The 20,934-nt window shown below is 48.0% G+C and overlaps 1 protein-coding gene across 1 annotated transcript; it reads right to left on the bottom strand.

Moving 5' to 3' along the window:
• Positions 1-591: 591 nt before the first annotated feature.
• SCN4B (sodium voltage-gated channel beta subunit 4) lies at positions 592-16,245 on the bottom strand. The gene is made up of 5 exons (XM_060179969.1): positions 15,221-16,245; positions 6,722-6,894; positions 5,091-5,319; positions 3,234-3,367; positions 592-756 (listed from the first exon to the last, which is right to left on the bottom strand). Exons 1-4 carry the CDS (start codon positions 15,270-15,272, stop codon positions 3,234-3,236), a joined length of 588 nt encoding a protein of 195 aa, XP_060035952.1. The 5' UTR covers positions 15,273-16,245; the 3' UTR covers positions 592-756.
• Positions 16,246-20,934: the final 4,689 nt, after the last annotated feature.

The following is a 20,934-nucleotide window of genomic DNA, read 5'->3' as shown; positions in this document are numbered from 1 at the left end:
TGACCACCTCAGGAACCCCAAGTCCAGAGGAGCAGGTCAGGTGGCTCCGTACCCACCCCCAAGCCCAAGGCAGACAGACAGCTGAGTGGGTTCAGAAATTCTGGGCATAAGAAGACAGTAACAGGTGCATGGGACCAAGTCAGGCACCCTGGGTTGAGGGACAGAGAGACATGGGAGATCAGGTATCCATCAAGGCCCCTCAAATCCCCCTCTAGCAGGCTTATTTCCCCAAAACAAACAGAGCCCTATAGGCCATGCCCACCACTGAAAAGTCTGTTCTCCAAATACTCTGCAGCCTATGGGGAAACCTGGCTAATCCCCCAAGTCTCTTTTAAAGATAAAATAGGAAAAACCAAGGCATTGCTCCTATAGGGTAGGGAGACTAGAGAATACCCCATCTACTCAGATGTCGGGGACCAGCCCCTTCCTTTCCTGAGCCTTCCACAGAACCCCTCCCTTGGCCAGTCCTTGTTCCCAGGATAGGGGAGGGGTTGCTGGGGAGAGAATGGGACAGGCTGGGAAAGATCCCTGTTTCTCCCCTCCTGGAAAAGACTACATTTTGAGCCAAGCAGCAAATATCAGGCACGTGGGTTCATGGACACCGCTCAAGCATCAGTTTTCTCATCCAAGAGTGAGGTTTTCGGAGTCTGCTTGGCCCCAGTGAGGAGCTCACACTTTAGTTGGGGGCTTCTCTTCTGCCTTGGAACCAGGCATCCCGTTCTCTGTGTTGTCATTCCCTGAGGAACTCACGAGGCACTCCTTCCTGGAGAGGAACAAGGGAGGGGACTGTAGTGAGTAAAGATCAATATGGGATAAATGCGGAGGGGACCCATGGCCCTCCATGCCCAGCCTTGGGCCTTCCCCCAAGCCCTGTTAGAGCTAACAGGTCAGGTAGTCCAACCTGCCTATACCTCAGTTTCCCCACCTGTGAAATAGGCATTACATGGGTTGCTGTTGAATCCAAGAGCACTTAGAACAGTTCCTAGCACAGGGAAACACTCAGGAAGACAAGTCATTAATAGTTATCACTAGTCATCTTAAATGTGGGAGGAGGCAAGGCCACTAAGCAATGTTCCTAGTGGAAAGTACTGAAGGGAAGACAAACCATAAGTTCCCAAGCTCTGCCAACCCACAGGGAAGGGTCCTGGCCAGAGAGAGGTATGCCCAGACCAAAGAACTGCTTCCCCGAGTCCCCCACAGCCCTTCCCCCATGCTCAGTGAACAGAGGCAAGAACAAGTATGTATAGGGCAGAGTAGCTGAGACTCTGGCATTAAAGGTGGCAGATGTGGGCAGAGGGTATTGAGAGAAAGCAGAAGGCAGCAGGAAGGAGTGGTGTTTAGAAGGAGGGACACCCCCAGGTGCATTACTCTCTACAGGCCCTGCACCAGCCAGGTTCCAGTATAAGGATTTCCTGCTTCCCCAGCAGTGTCCAGGCTGCACACATCTCTGAGAAAGATCTTCAGCTTTCTGCTCAAGACAACTCTTGAGTCTCCTTCACAGTTGCTACTGCTAACCTATACCTTAGCCTTACCCTGGATGACTCATCACATGGAAATTTTGTCCACAATAATCTCATCTTGCATGATTTTGCCCACAACTCCAGCCTATCAAGGTCCCACTAATCTTAATTTTGTTCTTCAAATCACTAGGCTTGTGGAAATTTGATGAGTTTGTCTTTGCTCATATTGTTCTGATCTTAATAACAGTGAATATGCAGGGCCCTTTGGCATCCCACTAAAGGCTTCTACTTAGATGGGTCTATCTATTGTATCATCTATCTTATCCATCTATTTCTTGTCATTTAATATTTACTTAAGTGTCATCTACCTGTCTTTCTGTTTACATACCTGTCTTTATGTCTACGGACCTACCTCATCTATCTAACCTATCTACCTACCTGTCTCTATTCCTAAATCATAGCCAGCCCAGTTAACTCCTACCCACACAACTATATTCTCAAGCAACCCATATGTCCCTTCTGAGAACATACTAAGTAACAAGCATTCTGCCAGGCTAAAAAGGGTTGTACAATTTTCCAAGGTGCCTGCTCTCAGAAAACCTGCAATCTTCCTGAGAATGTGACTTTAAACAAGTGATTGCAAGACAATATCGCAAATGATAGGTTTGGGGGGAGGGGTAACAAAGAGGTTCCCAATCCAAGAAGGCTCTTTCTAGGGATCAGGAAAGACTCTTTGGGTCTTTGCTATTCTTTAACCTTCTGGGAGTATAGGCCCAGGATCATTATGGGGTGTAGAAGGTGGAAGGTCTGGCTTCTGTGATTGCTTCCCTGCTGTCCAGTTCTACTTCTAATGCAGCTCTCCTTTCCTCTCCAGTTTTTCTGTGCCTATACCTCACCTCCAGCCTCTCCCCCACATGGTCCCTATACCCACAAAGGTCAAACCCTTTCTTCTAAAGCCCTTTCTTCTAAAGCCCCCAGATCCTGCCAGGCCCTACAAGGCTTCAGTAGTTCCCCAATCACAGCTTAGACTCCCCAGTCCCAAAACATCTATTCCCCAACCCTCTTGGCAGTCTCTTTTCCTTCCCTTCCTCCGACTATGCCCCCACTTTCTCAATCAAGAAAACACTTTGTTCTCCTGACACATGCCAAGTCACAGACTCTCTGCTTTTGTTCTTGATGGCTCCCCATCTGGAACATCCCCAGAGCTTAAATTATATCCATCTCACAAGGCCTGCCACAAGCATACTCTTCCCTTGTCTGAGCCACATCAGCATTCTCTCATACCTCTACCAGCAGTGATCCCCTGTGCCTTACAGCACATGCATTTTTGTACTTATCCACTCTTCGTTATTTAAGGGCAGGACCTCACTCCTTTCAGAATTTCCTATAGCTGCTGGCACAGTGTGTTGTATAGAATACCTCAAAAAAAAGCCACTGAATAAAAGAATAAATGAATAGATTCTATATATGTAAAGGAATTGGTAGGGTAAGGTGGCAATGGGTTAAAATTTGAAGCCAAACAAGTCAGGGTTCTAAATCCCACCTCTAACAATTACTATCTATGGGTCTCTGGGAAAATAAAGGGGTTGGAAAAGAGGAAGGGGGGGTTGCAGGAAAAGAAGAATGTCAAGTGTTAGGAAGAGAGGGAGGGTGAGAGGTAGAAAGAAAGATGGAGGCAGTTGGGTGGGATAGATTGGGAAGATGCTGAGAATGCCCATGGGGTGTGAGGGGCAGTAGGCAGATAAGAGGGCAGGAGTGAGCTGTAATGTCAACTCACTTCTTCTCCTGAGTCTTCTTGATGATGAATGTGATGAGCTTCTTGACCAGCAGGATGAAGATGAGGAGCCCAATGACCCCACCCACGACAGCCAGGATGATGACTGTCACCGTGCTGTCCACTTCTTCCACTTCATGGTCAGATCAGGTAAAAAACGGGTGGGAACAAGAGGAGTGGGAGTCATCTGGAGCGTAGAACCATGAGATCCCAAGGACTATAGAGCTCTTAACCCCCAGCATTAGAGACCTGACCACCCCTAGACCTTATAGTGAAAACCAGGAGAATGTAGAACATGATTCCCACTAGGCTAAAGCACACATGAAAGGGACTCTTCCCATCACCCTTCCCACACATGTTCTGGAATAATCCACACTTATGACAGCATGAAGGTTTGATTCATGACTTGGTTCTATTTCATAGCTCTTTGCTATTCAATATTTATCTCCATTTTTATTGTGGCATTGGGCCCCACACACACATATGCAATACCACTGCTGAAAAAGCCTCATTGGGCCAATTTTCTCATTATTTGTTTTAGTAAGAAAGAGAGACCAGAGACATCTCAGCACCACTCTACCATGGGCATAGCTTCCCCTGGTGATGTTCATAATACTACCATGTTATGGCAGGCTTGAATCTGGGGCTTCATGCCCAAAGTATGTGTGACACTGAATGGACTGTCTCCTAGCCCTGATATCATATCTTTTCTGGAGGAAAGACTTTGGTGTTGAATAATGTGGAATTTAACTACAGGATTTCAAGGTCACTAACTAGCTGTTAATCTTGAGCAGATCACTGAGTCCTTCTAGCCTCAGTTTCCTCATCTGAAACACTGAATCCTGACTTCATAAACCTGCTCTACCCAATCCTCCTAATGACTATAGAAAGAACTTCAGAGACACTCTTTTTATCCATCTCTGTGACCTATGTCTCTACATGGCCCACCCCTATTCCACTCATCTGTCCCCAACAAACTATAAAATCTTCAATTAAATTTTACTAAGGAGATATATGTGAGCAAATAGGTAGCATATACACAGAGAGATTTCCCAGTTTCAAAACATCCCCTCCAAACTTTCCTCTCTGACAACAAACCTCAGAAAATACAGTCTTGTTCCCACTTTACAAACAAGGCTGAAAGGAACCAGTGGACATCCACATACCTTTCAGTGGCTGAATAATTATTCAAACTCAGTTATTCAAATCTGTACATATAACTCTAGTAGTTCTTAAAAGTACAAAGTGAAAGAAAGCATCAGAGCTGGACAAGAATACCAGTGAATAGCACACCAGACCTGCATACCTGACACCTCGGGAGTCATAGGTTCAGTCCCTGACACCACTATATGCATGAGCTGATCAGTGTTCTGGTGTCTCTCATTCATAAAAATAAATGAGTCTGGGAGTTGGGCGGTATCACAGTGGGTTGAGTGCAGGTGGCACAAAGCGCAAGGACCAGAAGAAGGATCCCAGTTCGAGCCCCCGGCTCCCCACCTGCAAGGGAGTCACTTCACAGGTAGTGAAGCTGGTCTACAGGTGTCTGTCTTTCTCTCCCCCTTTCTGTCTTCCCCTCCTCTCTCCATTTCTCTCTGTCCTATCCAATGACAACAACATCAATAACAATAATAACTACAGCAATGAAAAACAAGGGCAACAAAAGGGAAAATAAATTTATTAAAAATAAATAAATAAATCTCAAAAAAGAAAGAAGAAAATGAAAGAAGGAAAGAAAATAAAGGAAAATAAAAGAAAAACCATGACTGATTCATCTTACCTTTGTATTGTAACACTGAGTTGGGTACCCATCATCCTTCCAATTCCCTTGCCCTACACCACCCACACACACTACTTACATTTATCCACGACTTGGAGGAAGATGGTAGCATTGTGCATAAAACCTTGCTCTTTGGGATTCTGCACATTACAGGTATATTTGCCTGTGTCACTGAACTCCAGGTCTTGTAACAGAATGGAAATGTTGTTCATCTTCTCCTTTGTGGTACCCACCAAAGTGATGCGATCATCATCTTTCATCCTCACCCTGGGGTCAGACTTCTCATTCTTCACAGTTCCATCGATGATCTGAGGGGAGGGTGGCAGCCAAGAAGGGTTCAGAGTCCTCCAGGGTCCTGACACCACTCCACCCACTTCTGTGGCCAAAGAGCCTCCCTTGGCTTCCAGTATTAATCACTCTTCTGTCTAACCTGAAGTTCACTTGTTCCCAACCAAACCTATGTACTAGTACTGAGGATTTCCTGAGAGGGAACACCAGGAAGCACTTTCTTCATTAAAGCCCTTCATGGAATGCCCCCGCAAACACTGTACTTGTTTCCCTCAGATAGTCTCAGCCTTTGCAGCCACTGTGTCCTCTTCATCTAGTGACACCAGATCAGTCCCACAGCACTGCCCATCATGCACTTTCTGAATCTAGTACTGAATTATAGCCCCTGGAGCTGCCCTTTATTCATCCCACCCAAGTCCCTATAAAATGGCAGGATAAGTCCTCAGGAAGCACCCACTGATTGTGCCTCCTGCCCCAATCCTGCTATGCTCCTGAAGATCTTTCTCTCCTAAATTTCCTCCCTTCCTTCCAAATTCATGTCCCCAGTGGGCTCTCTCATTCCCTCTTTCCAATCCTTCCAGTAGTCTTTCTCACTCCAAATTAAAAAAAAAAAAAAAAAAAAAGAACCTCCAGGGTGAGGGTAGATCATGTAATGGTTATACAAAGAGACTCTCATGCCTGAGGCTCTTAAGTTTTAGGTTCAATCCCCTGCACCACTATAAGCCAGAGCTGATCAGTGCTCTGGTTAAGATAAAATAGAATAAAATAAAAATGAATCCAAATATTGATCTGATATGAGAATGTAAGTCTCAGGTATTTCTTCAAAATAGAGGACCCTAGGTAAGAATTCCAACAGACTTCCAACTTCATAAAACATGAGCTGGGAGTCAGGCGGCACTGCAGCAGGTTAAGCGCACAAGGCGTGAAGCACAAGGACTGGCATAAGGAACCCAGTTCGAGCCCCCGGCTCCCCACCTGCAAGGGAGTCACTTCACAGGCAATGAAGCAGGTCTGCAGGTGTCTATCTTTTTCTCCCCCTCTGTCTTTCCCTCCTCTCAATTTCTCTCGGTCCTATCCAATGACAGCAACAACAACAATAATAATAATGGCCACAACAATGATGGAACAATAAGGGCAACAAAAGGGGGAAAAAATGGTCTCCAGGAGCAGTGGATTCATGGTGCAGGCACTGAGCCCCGGCAATAACCCTGGGGGAAAAAAAAAAAAAAACATGAGCTGAGTTCTCTCTCAGTTAGATCCTTCTACACAGGCTCTGAAAAGAACACTGGGAGAAATGGTGACAAAAGGTAGGTTTGAGGGACCATCAATGTGAAGCCAGTCCAGATGGGGGACCAGCTCCTAGAATGGGTGGGGAATGTGGGGGTGGAGGTCACAGGAAGGGAGGAGGGCCTGCCTACTTACAGTCCTGGATGACTCACTGCTGTTGTAGGTCCACCAGAAGTGGAGGTTCTCAAAGCCAATGCAGCTGGTGAAGGTGCACGGCAGCAGGACCTCTGTGCCATTGACAGCATAGATGATAGCAGCCTTTCCCACAGACACTTCCAGTGACAGGGACAGCGGGAGCAGGAAGAGACCTGTGGGGGTGGTGCCACCTCCCTTAATAAGACCCGACCAAAATCTCTAAGCTAAAATCCACGAAGGAGACTCTCCCTAGCAGGTGGCTTATCCAGGCGGGAGATATCTGTCACTCTCAGTATCAATTTCCAGGAGGAGGATTCTTTTGATTTGATTGCCACTGCCTGTGCCACTCACTCACCAAAAAATCTCCGTTTCTCCCCCTCTCCCCCTTGGCCTGGACAAAACTGAATTCTTGTTAGCCTTTGAGGCCCTGTGAGTGACCAGCAGGGGTCACCCCAACCCAAGAAAAGGAGACCCTTGCTGCAGTGAGGCTGTTGTGCTCCAACAGCACCCCCAACCTGATGTTGCAGCCTATATAATGTTGTGCTGTACTCCCTGTCCTCCGATTGCAGGGTACACAACTTCTACCTGCATTGGGAATAGGACCTTCCCACAGGACCATGCTAGATGCTCAGCCTCCTGGTTATGTGCTCAGGATTTAGGGGTAGGGATGGAGTAGTCCCCATGATGTGCACAAGAAAAAGCAACAGTACACAAACCCAGGGACTAACCACAGCCACTCAGCACTGATCCCTGAAGGCTCCTACAGAGCCCCAGGGCACAAAGGAACCAGGACACTTCTGCTGGACCTTGCTTGGCAATCCAATGATATCTGGATATCAAATGGGACCCTAACAACAGAGCAGAGATGAATGGAACAAGTGGGGGCTGGGATGGAATCAAGGCTGGCCACAGCAGGGCAGGAAAAGGACTTCAACAAAGAGAGAGGTACTAGGATGGAAGGAGGGGAGACTCCAGACCATTGAAAGCACACAAGCAGGGGTAGGTAGAGAGGGAGCTAGACGCGGTCTACTCAGCAACTCCATCCCCTGCCCCCCATCCCCACCCCTCACCCTTCACACAGCACCTGTGCTCTTAGTTTCCCAAACACTTGCACCTGCTCCCCATAGAGCAGAGCCACTACAGATGCCTGGACAAGTGGAAGCTGTGAGTTTCCATTCATGACATCTGGGACCTGCCTCCTGAGTTGCCTTGGATGGGGCCTGGTTTTCCTCTCATCTTGCAGAGTCTTTGAGGAAATCCTACTGATAATCTCAAGGTCATAAGGGGATGAGAATTTAATGCCTACTCTCTTTGTCCCTAAATGAACAGAGGCTCTAGGTCACTCCACATGAGGATTTAGAGGAAGCCCTACTCAGGTCACCAGTACACCCAAGAATGAATCTTGATGGTGGTAGTGGAGGGAAAGGGTTTATAAATATTGCCCTGAGAAATCTCATTTTGTCCTCACCTCATAGCTGTAAGGTGCCTATTACTGAGCACATTTTAGAGGCCTGGAGATGACTTACTTGGTAGGGTTACACATCTTCAATGTGTGAAGCCCTGGGTTCAAGTCCTAGCACCATATGGCAGCATGGAAAACACCAGGGGAGCTCCATCAATGGTACAGCGGTGCTATGGTGTCTCTTCTATATGCCTGTTTCCCTTCAGGGAAACTGTTCAGCCTCATGGTATCTTACATGCTGAAGATTCTGGTAACATTCCTCCATCTCATAACACACACACACACACACACACACACACACACACACACACACACACACACACACACATTTTATGGGTGGGAAAGGTAAAACTCAGAAAAGCAAAGTACCATGCCCACAGTAATCCACCTCTGGGAGATGGTTGAAATCTAGACTAGAGTCTGTCAAAAGGACTGATAGCCACAGGGGGGCCCACTCTTGCCCCTTAAGTTTCCCTGCTCTCTAATTGGGCTGCAGCTTCTGTAAACTAATTGGTCCCAAACAGGCATTCCCAGAATGTGTTAAAAAGATGCAAATTGGGGTCCAGGCAGTAGCGCAGTGTGTACATGGCACAAAGCACAAGGACTGGCATAAGGATCCTGGTTCAAGCCCCCAGTTCCCCACCTTTAAGGGAGGTCACTTCACAAGCAGTGAAGCAGGTCTGCTGGTGTCTGTCTCTCCCCTTCTTTATCATCCCTTCCTCTCTCAATTTCTCTCTCTGTCCTATCCAACAAAAACTTAAAAATAATACAAAAAAAACTTAAATAACAATAACTTAAAAATATGCAAATCATGCTATCAATCCCACTATCTCATTTTAGAGACAGGCTGCCCTAGATCCCAAGTGGGAGGACTTAACTGAGCTGGCTGGTTTTAGTGGCTGAACTGGTTGAGAACAGACCCATCCCTACCCAGCCCAGGTCAGCTCCAGCAATTCCCAGAATTGTTCTTATTTCCAGGAAAGCCAGGGGGCAGTCTTTGCTTTAAAAGTCTTTTTTTATTTTATTTTTAAGGTTTTTCAATCGTTCTTTATCCCATCCTCACTCTTAAGGAAGAACCACTTTAGTCTTAATTCCCTCACAGTGCATTATATACCAGTTGCTTCCTATTTTTCCACATCGTTCTGGGTTGGAAAGATAGCTCACTGGACAGGCTGTATGCCTCTTCAAATGACAGGGAAGAGGAGCAGATGGTGGCACACCTGGTTAAGTGCACACATTATAGTGTACAAGAACCCAGGTTCAAGCCCCAGATCCCCACCTGCAGGGGGAAAACTTCACAAGTGGTTTTATGTACATTCTATATATATTATCTCACCTAATATTCATAATAAGCCCATAAGGGAGTTCTTATTTTTATTTCCAATGTATGAAATAAAGAAAATGGCTCTGAATGGTTAACTAGCTAAAGGTCAAATGCCCTATGAGTGGAATAAGCAGCATTCAGACACTGGTCTGCTTTCCACCATTTAGAGACTTTGCCTCTCCGAGAGAACAATGCTGTCAAGGTCAACTCTCTGGCCCATACCTGCTTTTTTTAACATCTGCATCCACCTCTCCAGAGGTCTAGAAACACAAAGCAGAGGCAAGACTCTACTCTCCAGCCAAGAAGATGGTCTTCTAGTGGGAGACTCCCCAACTCTGATATTAAAAAAATTTTTAAAAACACCAAGAAACAAACTATAATGGGGCAATAGGGAAGCCTTCAGGAAACAGCAGCTTTCTTACAACCCAAGCCTCCCTCGGGGCCTAACATGCACCCCTATGGAGCTCCACAGCTCTGATGCAGCCACACTCACGACACCGTAGCCCAGAAACCAGGATGAAGTGTGGAGGAAAAGTCAGGGACTAATTTCCCCCTCCCTAAGGCTAGTCAGAACAAGCTATCTAAGAAAACCAAAGATAAAACAAAAACAAGTGAACAATCTTCTTGGCAGCCAGGGAGATAACTCAGAGGCAGAGCACAGGACCTGAATATTTGAGGCCCCAGGATTCATTCCCAGTATCACATAGGTCAGAACGCATGACTGTCTATGTTTCTCTTGTTCATTCATAAAACAAACAAACAAACAAACACTTGGAGTCAGGAAGATGGCTCTGAGTATAGAGCTGAAGATCTGTATGCACAAGACCCCATAGACTCAATTCCCAGTATAGCATATTCCATATTGGTTCTCTGGCCCCACTCTCTTTTTCTCTCTCTCCCGCCCTTCCTTTCTCTCTGTCTCATATGGAATAAATAAATCCTTTTTTAAAAACAAGTGAAATCTTTTTAGTTCCTTTAAATAGACACAAGTTAAAAGAGAGAGAGAGAGAGAGAAAGCGATTAAAAAAAAAAAACGGAGCAGAGGAAAAACCTGTCTTTAAGGTCTGGCTCATGACAGTGCACATTTCTGCTTGATTAGAGTGCGCCTGTGTGGTGACTTAACTCAAATACATTCAGGACTCCTGGGCTCCCTAAGTGAAGCATTGCCATTGCCACGGAAGCCTGAAGGGGACCAACAAAAAACAGAAATGTTTCCACAGAGTCCAGAATCCTGCAGGAGTTAAGGCATCAGAGAGGATGAGGCCAGTTTGGCTTCTTCACTGCCTGCCCTCTCAGCCAGTTGTCGGAAGCCCTGCCCACATCTGGAACACTTATGAATCTGAAAACCTAGGAACCTGCCTCCTCTGTCTTTGGGGCTATGCTGGGGATGAGGGGCTAGGGGCAGGTATTGATTCACTACAAATACCCCAGGGGTCTATCAGCAGGATGAACAAGCCTGAAACAAACTAGTCAGCAGGGACAAGGTCTGCCTATTGACCTTGAGAAAGTCAGAGGCATCACATCAGATATCCATGGACCCAAAGCAGGGGTAGCTTTCTTTCCCACCTCTGAGATTTACATAAAACCAAACCATGAGTTTATAAAACACAAGAAGGGGTAGTTCAGGAGATGGCACAGTAGATAAGGCATTGGACTATCAAACCTGAGGTCCTGAGTTCAATCCCTGGCAGCACATGTACCAGAGTGATGTCTGGTTCTTTCTCTCTCTCCTCCCATCATTCTCATTAATAAATAAATCTTTAAAAAGCTTTTTTAAAAATAAATAAAGCACAAGAAGGGCATCTGTGAATCAGACCAGATACCTACAGGGAAATGAGGATAGTGTTTGAAAAGACTGGCCCCCATCACAGATATTGGAAATAACTTAGTTCTTTAGAATATCAAAGTGTGTGTCAGAGAGATAAGAGGGTAGTAGAGGTACTGGAAGGCTTTTTCTGGCATTGTGGGATTTATAAATAAGTGCTTATATTCATAAACCTATAGAATTTCATCCTCAGACCCACATCTTGTATTTTACCACTAAATCCCTAGCCCTATAGCCACTCTCAGAGCTACTACTCTTTTTGCCAACCTCTGAAGTCCTCTGACGCCTCCCACCTTCATTTGAGTGATATGGTTTTGTCTGAAGATGGACTCAGGACTCCAGAGTTGTATTAATCTAAGAAATAGGGGCCGGGTGGTGGCACACCTGGTTGAGCGCATGTATTGCAATGAGTAAGGACCCAGGTTCAAGCCCCCAATCCCTACCTGCAGGAGGAAAGCTTTGCAAGTTTGTCTTTCTCCCTCTCTATAACCTACTTGAATTCTGGCTGTCTCTATCCAATAAATAAAGATAATTTTTAAAAATTTTAAAAATCTAAGAAATATTCACCACCTGAAAATGCTATTATCAAATACTCATACCTTCAGGCATCTTAAGTCTACCACCTTAAGTATATTCCAAAACAAATGCCTAGACAGGGAACCTGTCGGGAACCTAATGGCCACCTTGTCCCACCAGTGAATAGTCACCTCCACCCTGGGGTGACAGGAGGGAAGACAGGCAGGATGATACTTACTCTAAGTTTAGCTCCCAGGACTTGTCTGGTATGACAGGCGGAAACACAACTGGCTTTAACAGGGAATCTGATACACACTGACCTCCCACCAATACACCAGGAGTCAGACAGGCCAGTATTAGAGCTGGGAGGCAAGGCTAGCAGGCCAAGTCCACTCCTGGGGGGTTAAGTCCTGAGGGTTATGGGAGGCAGAACTGAGCAAGGCAAGGCCCCTGGGCCCAAAGACAAAGGAAAAATTTCAGGTTCCTCTCCCTAGGCAACCTGTTTCCTTCCCACCCCCAAGAGCTTTGCCAGGATAGAAGAAGGCCCCTGAGACAACACAGAGGCTTAACACAGCCAGCCCTGCAAACAAGTCCAAGCAATGTACAGGCCACACAATGGGTGTGTTGGCATGGCCAGCCCATGATTTATTCTGAGATCCCCATAGCCTCCATAGCAGGACAAGGTAGGAAAACCTATGCCCACTAGTCCCATCTAGAAGTGTCAGTCCCAAAGGTATTGGGGGATCCATCCCCAAGGATCCAAATCCAGAAGAAAAAAAAACACAGGTTCCAGGTTCAAACTTGTATCTTCCTCTTTCTCCCCTTTCACATCCTCCTCTTCCCCAGCTCCTCCCTTCCTCTGTTGTCTTCCTTTCTCTGGATGAAACTAAGCACCCCTCTGTTTAATTGCATTCTCATTAAACAAGCTCTTAATAAATACATACCAGGGGAGAGAAGGTTGTGCAACATAGCACCCTCACAAGTGATAATTAAACACAGATCACAGCAATTAGACAAATCAAGGAACAAGGAAGGGGTGGGCAGAAGAGATATATTACCAGTTACATGCTTAGAAAGGGATTGGCACTCACATAAACTTCCACTGCAATACAATTGCCTGCGAGGCTGGTTCTCAGTCTAGGAAAAGGGTAAGGTTATGAAAATCATTTTAGTCTTAGTCTGTGAAGTTGAATTTAAGCTGGGGAGAGGGAGCTGGTGGGAAGAGAGGACTTCTGGAATATCACTGCTTTAAACCCAGCCTCCTTAATTTTGACAATAATGGCTCTGGGTCCCCAACTTCTATCTTTTCATGTCCATGGCCCAGAGTCTCATTCATTCTTCAACTCACTGGATCTACCAGTGTAATTCCAACTGCCCTTCCTGTCAGGAGGCTTTTGTTAGTAAGGAGACAACTTGGTGTGACAGAGCCCAAGAAACGTGGATTATGTCATACCTGACCATCAACTGGTAATGCACCATTAGACACATCCCCTTCCCCATCTGGTTCAAGGCTTTGTCATCCATAAGGGAACCCTGAGCTGTGGTTCCAAAGTTCCTGCCAGCTCTGACACTGCCAGGGAGCCACTCAAGGAAGCTGTGCAGTCATCTCTGTATCTCTCCTACTGGGCTGAGAGTAAAGATGGCAATAGTGCCCCAAGCTCAGAGCAATGCCACCTCTATGAGGGCTAAGCAGGGATGACTGGGTTGGATCCAGGAGGTGACCCTGGTCATTTTCCTTCTGCATGTCAGAGAGAGGCAGGAAGTGGGGCAGGTGCTACCAGCTCCAGAACCTGCTATGCTCCCACCAATAAACCTACCTATTCTTTCCTGGGGTAGCACTCTCCAAAGGTTAGTTCAGGGATTCAACCAAACCTGCTCCAATGAGTCCTTCTCTGCTGGGTCTTATCCAGGAGAATAGACCTTAAAGGAAGGGGGGGCTTCCACCTGGAAAAAGGTACTGAGCCTGTGACTTCACCTCTCAAACACACACACACACACACACACACACACACATACACACACACACTGTGGCTTTGTGAATATTGTTCCACCCAACCAGGCATTAAGCAGGAGGAAGGGCAGCTGAAAAAGTTGCTAAGTGGACCAGCTGAACAACTGCTTGAGTTTGAATCCCACATTGACCCCTGATCCGTGCTGTGGCCACAGTGGAAAGCTGGCTCATCAGAGATGAGATGGGGGGATGGAGTTAGAGAGGTGTGGCATTGTGCCCACTCCAGAGAGAAAAACGCCAGGTCTCAGGCCCAGTCACTGGGGTCACCATGAATCCCACATGCATCCTGTGGGAAACACACAATCTCTTTCAACTAGCTGTAAGGATGTCTTTAAATCAGTGGATCCTGAATCAAAGCAATACTCTGCCTCCACTAGGTACTAACACAGTAGGTCCACAAGATATTTACACTTGCAGAAACAGCAGCAACTGCCCTAAAGGCTTCCAGTTCCCTGTTTCCAACCCAAATGCCTAACCTTGTACCTAGCCCAAAGCCTGGAGCTGCCAAAAGCCAAAGCTAACAAATATAAACAGGAAGAGGTATGGGTGCCAGAGAGGGAATCCACTTACAGTGAAATTCAGCCATGACTTCCGATGGGAGATTAATGTAGACTACTGCATAGTATCCCCTAATCTGAATTGGACACTCGGAACTTTCATGTGCTTGTTAGTAGGGATTACAACTGTTCTGCAGCATATGGATATGTGTTTTCATTTGCATCCCTAGATCCAAGAGCCACAGCAGATTAAACAGGTCCTTCAAATAGAATCTCGTCATAAGAAGAGAGATAAGATCCTCCCTAAATGGGGGGTTTGAATGGCCTTCCAAGTTCCTCCAAGCCTTTCTAATGTGGGGAGGCTGGGAATGCAGTGGGCACTAGAGGTGGGAGGATAAGCAAAAGAGTCAGGGACACACACACACACACACACACACACACACACACACACTTGGTGCACAGCTGATGCCAGAGCAGCAAGCATCTAAGCTGCAAACAGTTCTTGGGTAGAAACCAGCATTCCATCAACCTATGGCACGTGCAATCCGCTGGGGCATCCCAAGCATGGGCACCCTCTTCCAGGCACACCTAAACCTGGGAACTGAGGAGACTAGTGCTGCAGCCCCAAGATCCAGTTCCAGAAGCCCCAGGACTAAAGGCGCTAGAGTCAGTAAACAACTGCTGGCAGGTCATTGGGGCTCAGGGTACCTAAGGCGCCCCAGAGCACAGCCATGAGAACCCAGGGTCCAGCCAAAAACCAGTGACAGCAGTGTGCACATTCCCTGCCGCACTCCAGAGCCCCACCTCTGGGACTGGGTGGGGGTGCAGAGGCAAAGAGAAGAGACCAAGCTGGAGCTGCCTTACCCAAAAGCCCAGCGCCCAGCCATCTCGCCCGGGCTTCGGCACAGGACATCATTCTATTTTCTCCAGAGCACGCCCGGGGCGCAGGAATGAGACCCGGGGTACTGTGCTCTACGCCCGCGGTTTGCAGTGGACTCCGGAGCTGGCCAGGAGCTGTGCGCCACTGGTCAGGAAAGTTAGCGGTGAGAGAGCTAGAGGAGGAGGGAGTCAGGGAAGGGAGAGGAGGAGCTGGCTGCGGAGCGACTGCCGAGGGCAAGGGGGAGAGAAGGAGGAGCCCAGGGGCTGGAGGAGGAGGAACAGCAGCAAGAGCACCGTGAAGCAGCGGGAGCAGAGGATCGCTGCGCCTCTGCTCTGGAAGCGCTCCAGGCGCAGGAGGGGTTGTAGCCGCTGTCCTGGGAGACCCGCCCTGCCACACTGCAAACCCAGCCCGGGGTACCCCGCCTCGCTATCGGGGAGCCCCAGGTGCAAGCCTGGGGCGAGGAGACTGGGGGAGGGGGCAACCTTTCCAGCTTGGGCTGGAGTGCTGCAGCCTGGCACTGCAGGGCTCACCCGCAGGCGCCCACATCATTCCCTGCACTGAGCTGTCAATTAGGAGAGTTTGGATGGGGAGCAAAGGTGGTTTTTAGGTGCTAGAAGGCTGTGTAGTTCTGCTTTTAAAACGAAGGTCCAACCTTTTGGAACAGAGGAACACCGCTGTGCAAGGCTCTGGGGGCAGAGTCTCCAAATGCAAACCTCCCACATCCACCACCCACCAACCTCTCCCCTTTCTTTGTAGACTCTTCAGAAATCCTGATATTCCTAGTTAGAGTGATTGGCCACTAGCATCCAATCTATGTCTGGTCTGTAGCCCTGTACTCAGCTTCACCTTCACTTCTCACCCTCGCCCACCCAGAACCTTCCCTATAAAAACTCTTACTAGACTTTAAACCCATTATATTCTCTGGGCCTCCTTTTAGGGTTGGGGGTGATAGAAGGGCCTCCTGGAGTTGGGGGGTGGGCACTCACAGGTCAGAACACAATGATGAGACTGAATAGCAAACCTTTTTCCAGACAGTCTCATGCTCCAAGTGTGTGTATGGGGGGGGTGCACCCCCATCCCATCCTGCCTCCATCCCTAACCTATCTTCTCTGCCTGGCTCTAACTTGGAAACCTGCTCTCACTGGATGACTTGACCCCCCACCCACTCACCAATAGCCCCCAATTCCCACCCTCTTGACCTGGACTCCTTGGGGACTTCAGAAAGATCACATCCCCTTGAGGCTGAGTGGGAAAATGCTGAAATTTAAATTCTTTTTCCCTGGACAGTGGCTCCTTGTCTCTTCCCAGTGCTGTTGTGATGGGGAGAGTGGCTCTGGAGGTAGATACTGGAAAGCCAAATCCCAGCTCCTGCTGTAACTGTGGTATGACCTTGAGAGAGTTACACAATCTTCTGCAGAGGCCTCATCTGTAAAACAGTAAAAGGAATGGTATTTACCTCATGCAACTGTTCAAAGCAGTACATACTTCGGCTATACCTCAGGGGTCTTAGTCCTGAGCTCCTGAGTTTAAAGGGTCTTACTCTGACCCTCTTCTGGTTGTATCCCTCCTCACTGGAAAAGGGGTTCATGGGGAGTTGATCTATACACTTTCTCTTCTAGGTCATGCTCTGGGGATCCAGGACTCTGGAATTCTCTGCTCAGATGACTCAAGCCCAAAATGGGCCTCTTCCCCAGATCCATCCTCCCAGGAGCTCGGGACAAGCATGCACCCACAGGCTTAGGGAGTGAGCGAGGGACAGCTGTGTGCAGGAGTAAGGGTGGATGGAATTTGACAGACAGGCAGAACCTGACAGCCCTGTCCCTGCAGAACCAGTGAAGAAGGGAAAGTTTTGGGTTTTTTCTTTCTTTTTTTTTTTGGGGGGGGGTGCATTAAAATGAGTCAAACTAAGCACTATAATTGGTGGGTCAGTGGATAGAGCACAGGACTTGGAAGTATGAGGCCCTGGGCTTGATCCCCAGCATTACATATGCCAAAGTGATGCTCTAGACTCATTCTCTTGCTCATACAATAAATAAATTAAAATTTTAAATAAAAAATTTTACCCGAGGAGATATGTGGCAATATAGCACAAGACTTGCCTACCTGAAAGGCCACAGAGGTCCAGGTTCAATCCCCAGCACAGCACATGCCAGAGCAGAGCAGTGCTCTATACTCTCTCTCTCAAATAAATAAATCCTTAAAGTAAATCAAAGTTAAAATTAGTGTCAAAGAAAATCAGTCCAAATCAAGAATAATTGCAAATAATAGGTATATCTGAAACTTCCTTATTTTGATTAATAGCTTATATTTAGATATATATGCAATGTCTGGGCCTTCCAAGCATCAGAAGTGACCTTGATTGTGAGGCTAAAGTGAGGAATTACAGCATGTAACTATGCTTAGGAAAGTGGTACACTGAAGGAAGTCCACTGAAAATGGTCTGTAATCCCAAAAGGCTAAGCCTCTCCTCCCCCAGGAGGTCCAGTACTAAATCACCAGGGCAGGCATCCATACCAAGCACGTTATTTTTACAGCAGGATCATATTTCTCAGAGCAGGAGCTGAGGTGAGCCAAAAGAGAAGGAAAGTGACCCCTGCCCAGAGGAGGGGGAGGGGAGGTGCCAGAGTCCCTGGATATCCTTGGATCCTAGTGACAGCAAGGTGCCAGTTTCCTCATGCCTCCTCCTTCATTGCTGCATCTGTGCACATGGATTCTTGGAACTGGAAGGATCGGTCCTTAGGAAGCCCTCCACCTCGTGAAGAAAAAAGCAGGCCCAGAGAGGCAGAGCAGTGGCCAAGGTCACAGGGAAAGTGACTGCTAGGGCTAGATTAGAACTTCCCCCTTGTCTGCTTCCCTTCCTCTACACTCCCAGCTTCCCTATAAAACAACAGGAGAGGGCTCCCACAGAAAAAGTGCTTGAGAAATGCATTAGTGGCCAGTGGATTTTCACATTTATAAAGCACTTCCCTGAAAAATCCTCTAAATCCAAGTCCACTGACCTGAGGGCGTGAAGGGAGAGGGCTCCAATAGGCCAGAGTTCCTTCTCTCCCCCTTTAAAAATTGACTCTTGAAGAACCCATTTTAGCCCCCATCACCCAACACAAGATGTTCTAGCCTCCGGGTGGGTATGGGAAGGAATGGGCTCCTCTTCCCTCTAGAAGTTCCCATTTGTGGTCCACGGGCCTAAATCTTGCTGCTACACACTTAGATGTTGGATGGCATGCCTGGGAAATACCTGGAAGTGCAGGTTTTCAGTGATGCAGAGACGGGTGGGCCCCTGGGCCAAGCTGCTGTCAGAGAGCTGTTCCTTCTCAGGTTGGAGGAGACATGATCTACATTTGATGGGGGAAAGATTGGTTGCTTCCCTGGGTGCTCCTCCCCAGAACAGGCCATGGCACCTCCTCACTCATCTCCACTGATCTTGGGGTCCTGGGGACAGTCAACTTGGCAGCCAACTCCCCCATCCCTGTCTCGTTACTTTTATATTTTTCTGCCAGCTTCTGTTCAGGTTTCTTTTAAGTAGTGTGTCCAAGAGTCCTTTCCAGAGTTCTAGCCTCCTACCCCTTATTCCCAAACATCCCCATAGTCTTAGGAGCAGGACTGGGTCAAGGAAGGAAGGTAGGCAGGGATCCAACTCTCAGCTTGGGGGGAGGTGCTTTCTCACCCCTGGGAGTAGTATCACCTTCTCCTGGAACAGGGAGATGGAAGTCTCCATCCCCTGTAATCCTGAAAGAGCTGGCTAAGACCCCAGTTCAGAATAAAGGGAAAGGGGGAGCTGCAATGACATCTCCAGACCTATTTTGAAAGGAGTTCCTCCTAGGAAGTGGGAGCATAGCAAGGAGCCTCTCCCACTCAGGCTCCCATATTGCCTTTGCCTGTAGCCTCCTGCCCCCTCCCTCACCCCATCAGACCCCCCCCCCCCTTGGTTCTATTGCAGCACTGAAGGCAATGCAGCAGCTATGCTGGCTGGCAATGCTGATTTGGCTCTTAGAGCTCCAGAACTTGGGGCTCTATAGAGATACACACACCCCCAATTTCACAGCTCTTCTCCCAGGCTGCCTTGCCTTCTTTGAGCTGCTCTCTGATGACAAGCCTGGTTTTAGAACAGTGGGTTCTCTGCATGCAATCACTTAAAGTTAAATGCTCCCAAATCCTTTTACATTTCAGGCTGGGTTTATGTGGAGGCTTCCTTTACAAACTTTTGGAAGCCTGCTTCTAAAGCCCCATCTAGGTCTGCCTCCAGTTTCTCCTTGCTCCCCATGCCTTCCTCCCAGCTCAGAGCACCTACTGACCCCCAAGCATATACACAGCCTCCACTGAAATCTGGCAGGTGCCGAGGGGGTTAACAGAACAGCGTGTATCAAACCAACCCACAGGCACGTGGCTCAGCAGTCCAGCAAGGAACTGGCACTGGGTACCTCATCCTCACGGCATCCCCAGGCTACCTCCCACCAGTAAAACTCCGGGAGTAAAACTCTTCCTGCGCCCTCCTCCCCAGAAAAGACCATAGCACCTCCTCACTCATCTCCACTTTCTAGGGGTCCTGGGGACAGTCAACTTGGCAGCCAACTCCCCCATTCCTGTCTTGTTCCTTTTATATTTTCTGCCAGATTCTGTTCAAATACTCATATAGGCAAATAGGGGTGGCAGGGGGGGAGTCCCAGACAGATGAGCTCATGAGGAGGAAGAGAACAAGGGTGGAGGGAGCTGAAATCTCCTGCCCAGGGAGGTGCTCACCGGACAGTCCAAGCTGGAAAGGGGTGTATGCTCCTGGAACCGTCGCCTGCTGCCCTCGCTGCCGCTCAGAGATGGGGTGAGTCGCAGGTATCTCTTTCTTCTTGATCACACTGGGGTGGCACAGGAAGCCCATGGGCAACTTTGCAGCCACCTCTTCCAGCACCTTAGAGCTGTGCTACTTCTCAACAAACAGGGCTACCATACCCCCTGCATTCCTATCAAGCAAAGAGAGGAGCTTGGAGTTCTGGGAGCTGGAGACATTGGGAATGCCTGTCATTCACTGCAGTCTGGATGCCTGTGAGACTGGCTCTAAGAACCCCAGACTTGCTGCGGTCCATGGACTGGGCACTGAGACAGACTAACCAAACCAGAATGCATGGGGTGTTGGCACCACTCTCTAAAAGTGTGATCACCTATAGACACTGAGTATGGGAACAGTGGCTGAGGGAAACATGGAGTAGGAGAAAAGCATGTCAAGAACAAAAATGGGGGGCGGGGAGGGCACCAGACAAAAGACCAAGAGCAGAGGAAGCGGCATGGGACAGAGGAAGATCTTCTTGGAGGGAAGAATAACTTGGAGAAGCTGGAGTGTAACAGGCAGAAGAGAAGGAGCCAGGAGACACCCAACCCATAGGTTTTCAAAAACCCAGAGGAATCAAGTTGGGCCACTGAGGCTGGAGCCATCCGTAGGGAGCCACAAGGTCAGCAGCAGGGGTCTTGAGAAGTGTTGGCTTCCAACCTATTTATGCCTACCTCCCATGGTTTACTTGGAGTCCCCTTTCTCTTATCCATTCCCAAGTTTGGGGCTACAGGAGGTCAGCCCTTGGCCCCTTCTCAAAGTACCATGCCTAGGCTGCCTTTAGCTCAGTGGTTACTCCAGCGATGCCTTTACCATCACTCCACTCTATTTTCTAGCTGTGTAGCCTTGTGTGTACATAGTACAGAAGAACCTTGGTCTCCT

The sequence above is a fragment of the Erinaceus europaeus genome, chromosome 20, assembly GCF_950295315.1.
Source record: "Erinaceus europaeus chromosome 20, mEriEur2.1, whole genome shotgun sequence".
In the NCBI taxonomy this organism is placed as follows: Eukaryota; Metazoa; Chordata; class Mammalia; order Eulipotyphla; family Erinaceidae; genus Erinaceus; species Erinaceus europaeus.
The sequence above is the reverse complement of the archived record's forward strand: the minus strand, read 5'-3'. Positions and strand labels throughout refer to the sequence as shown.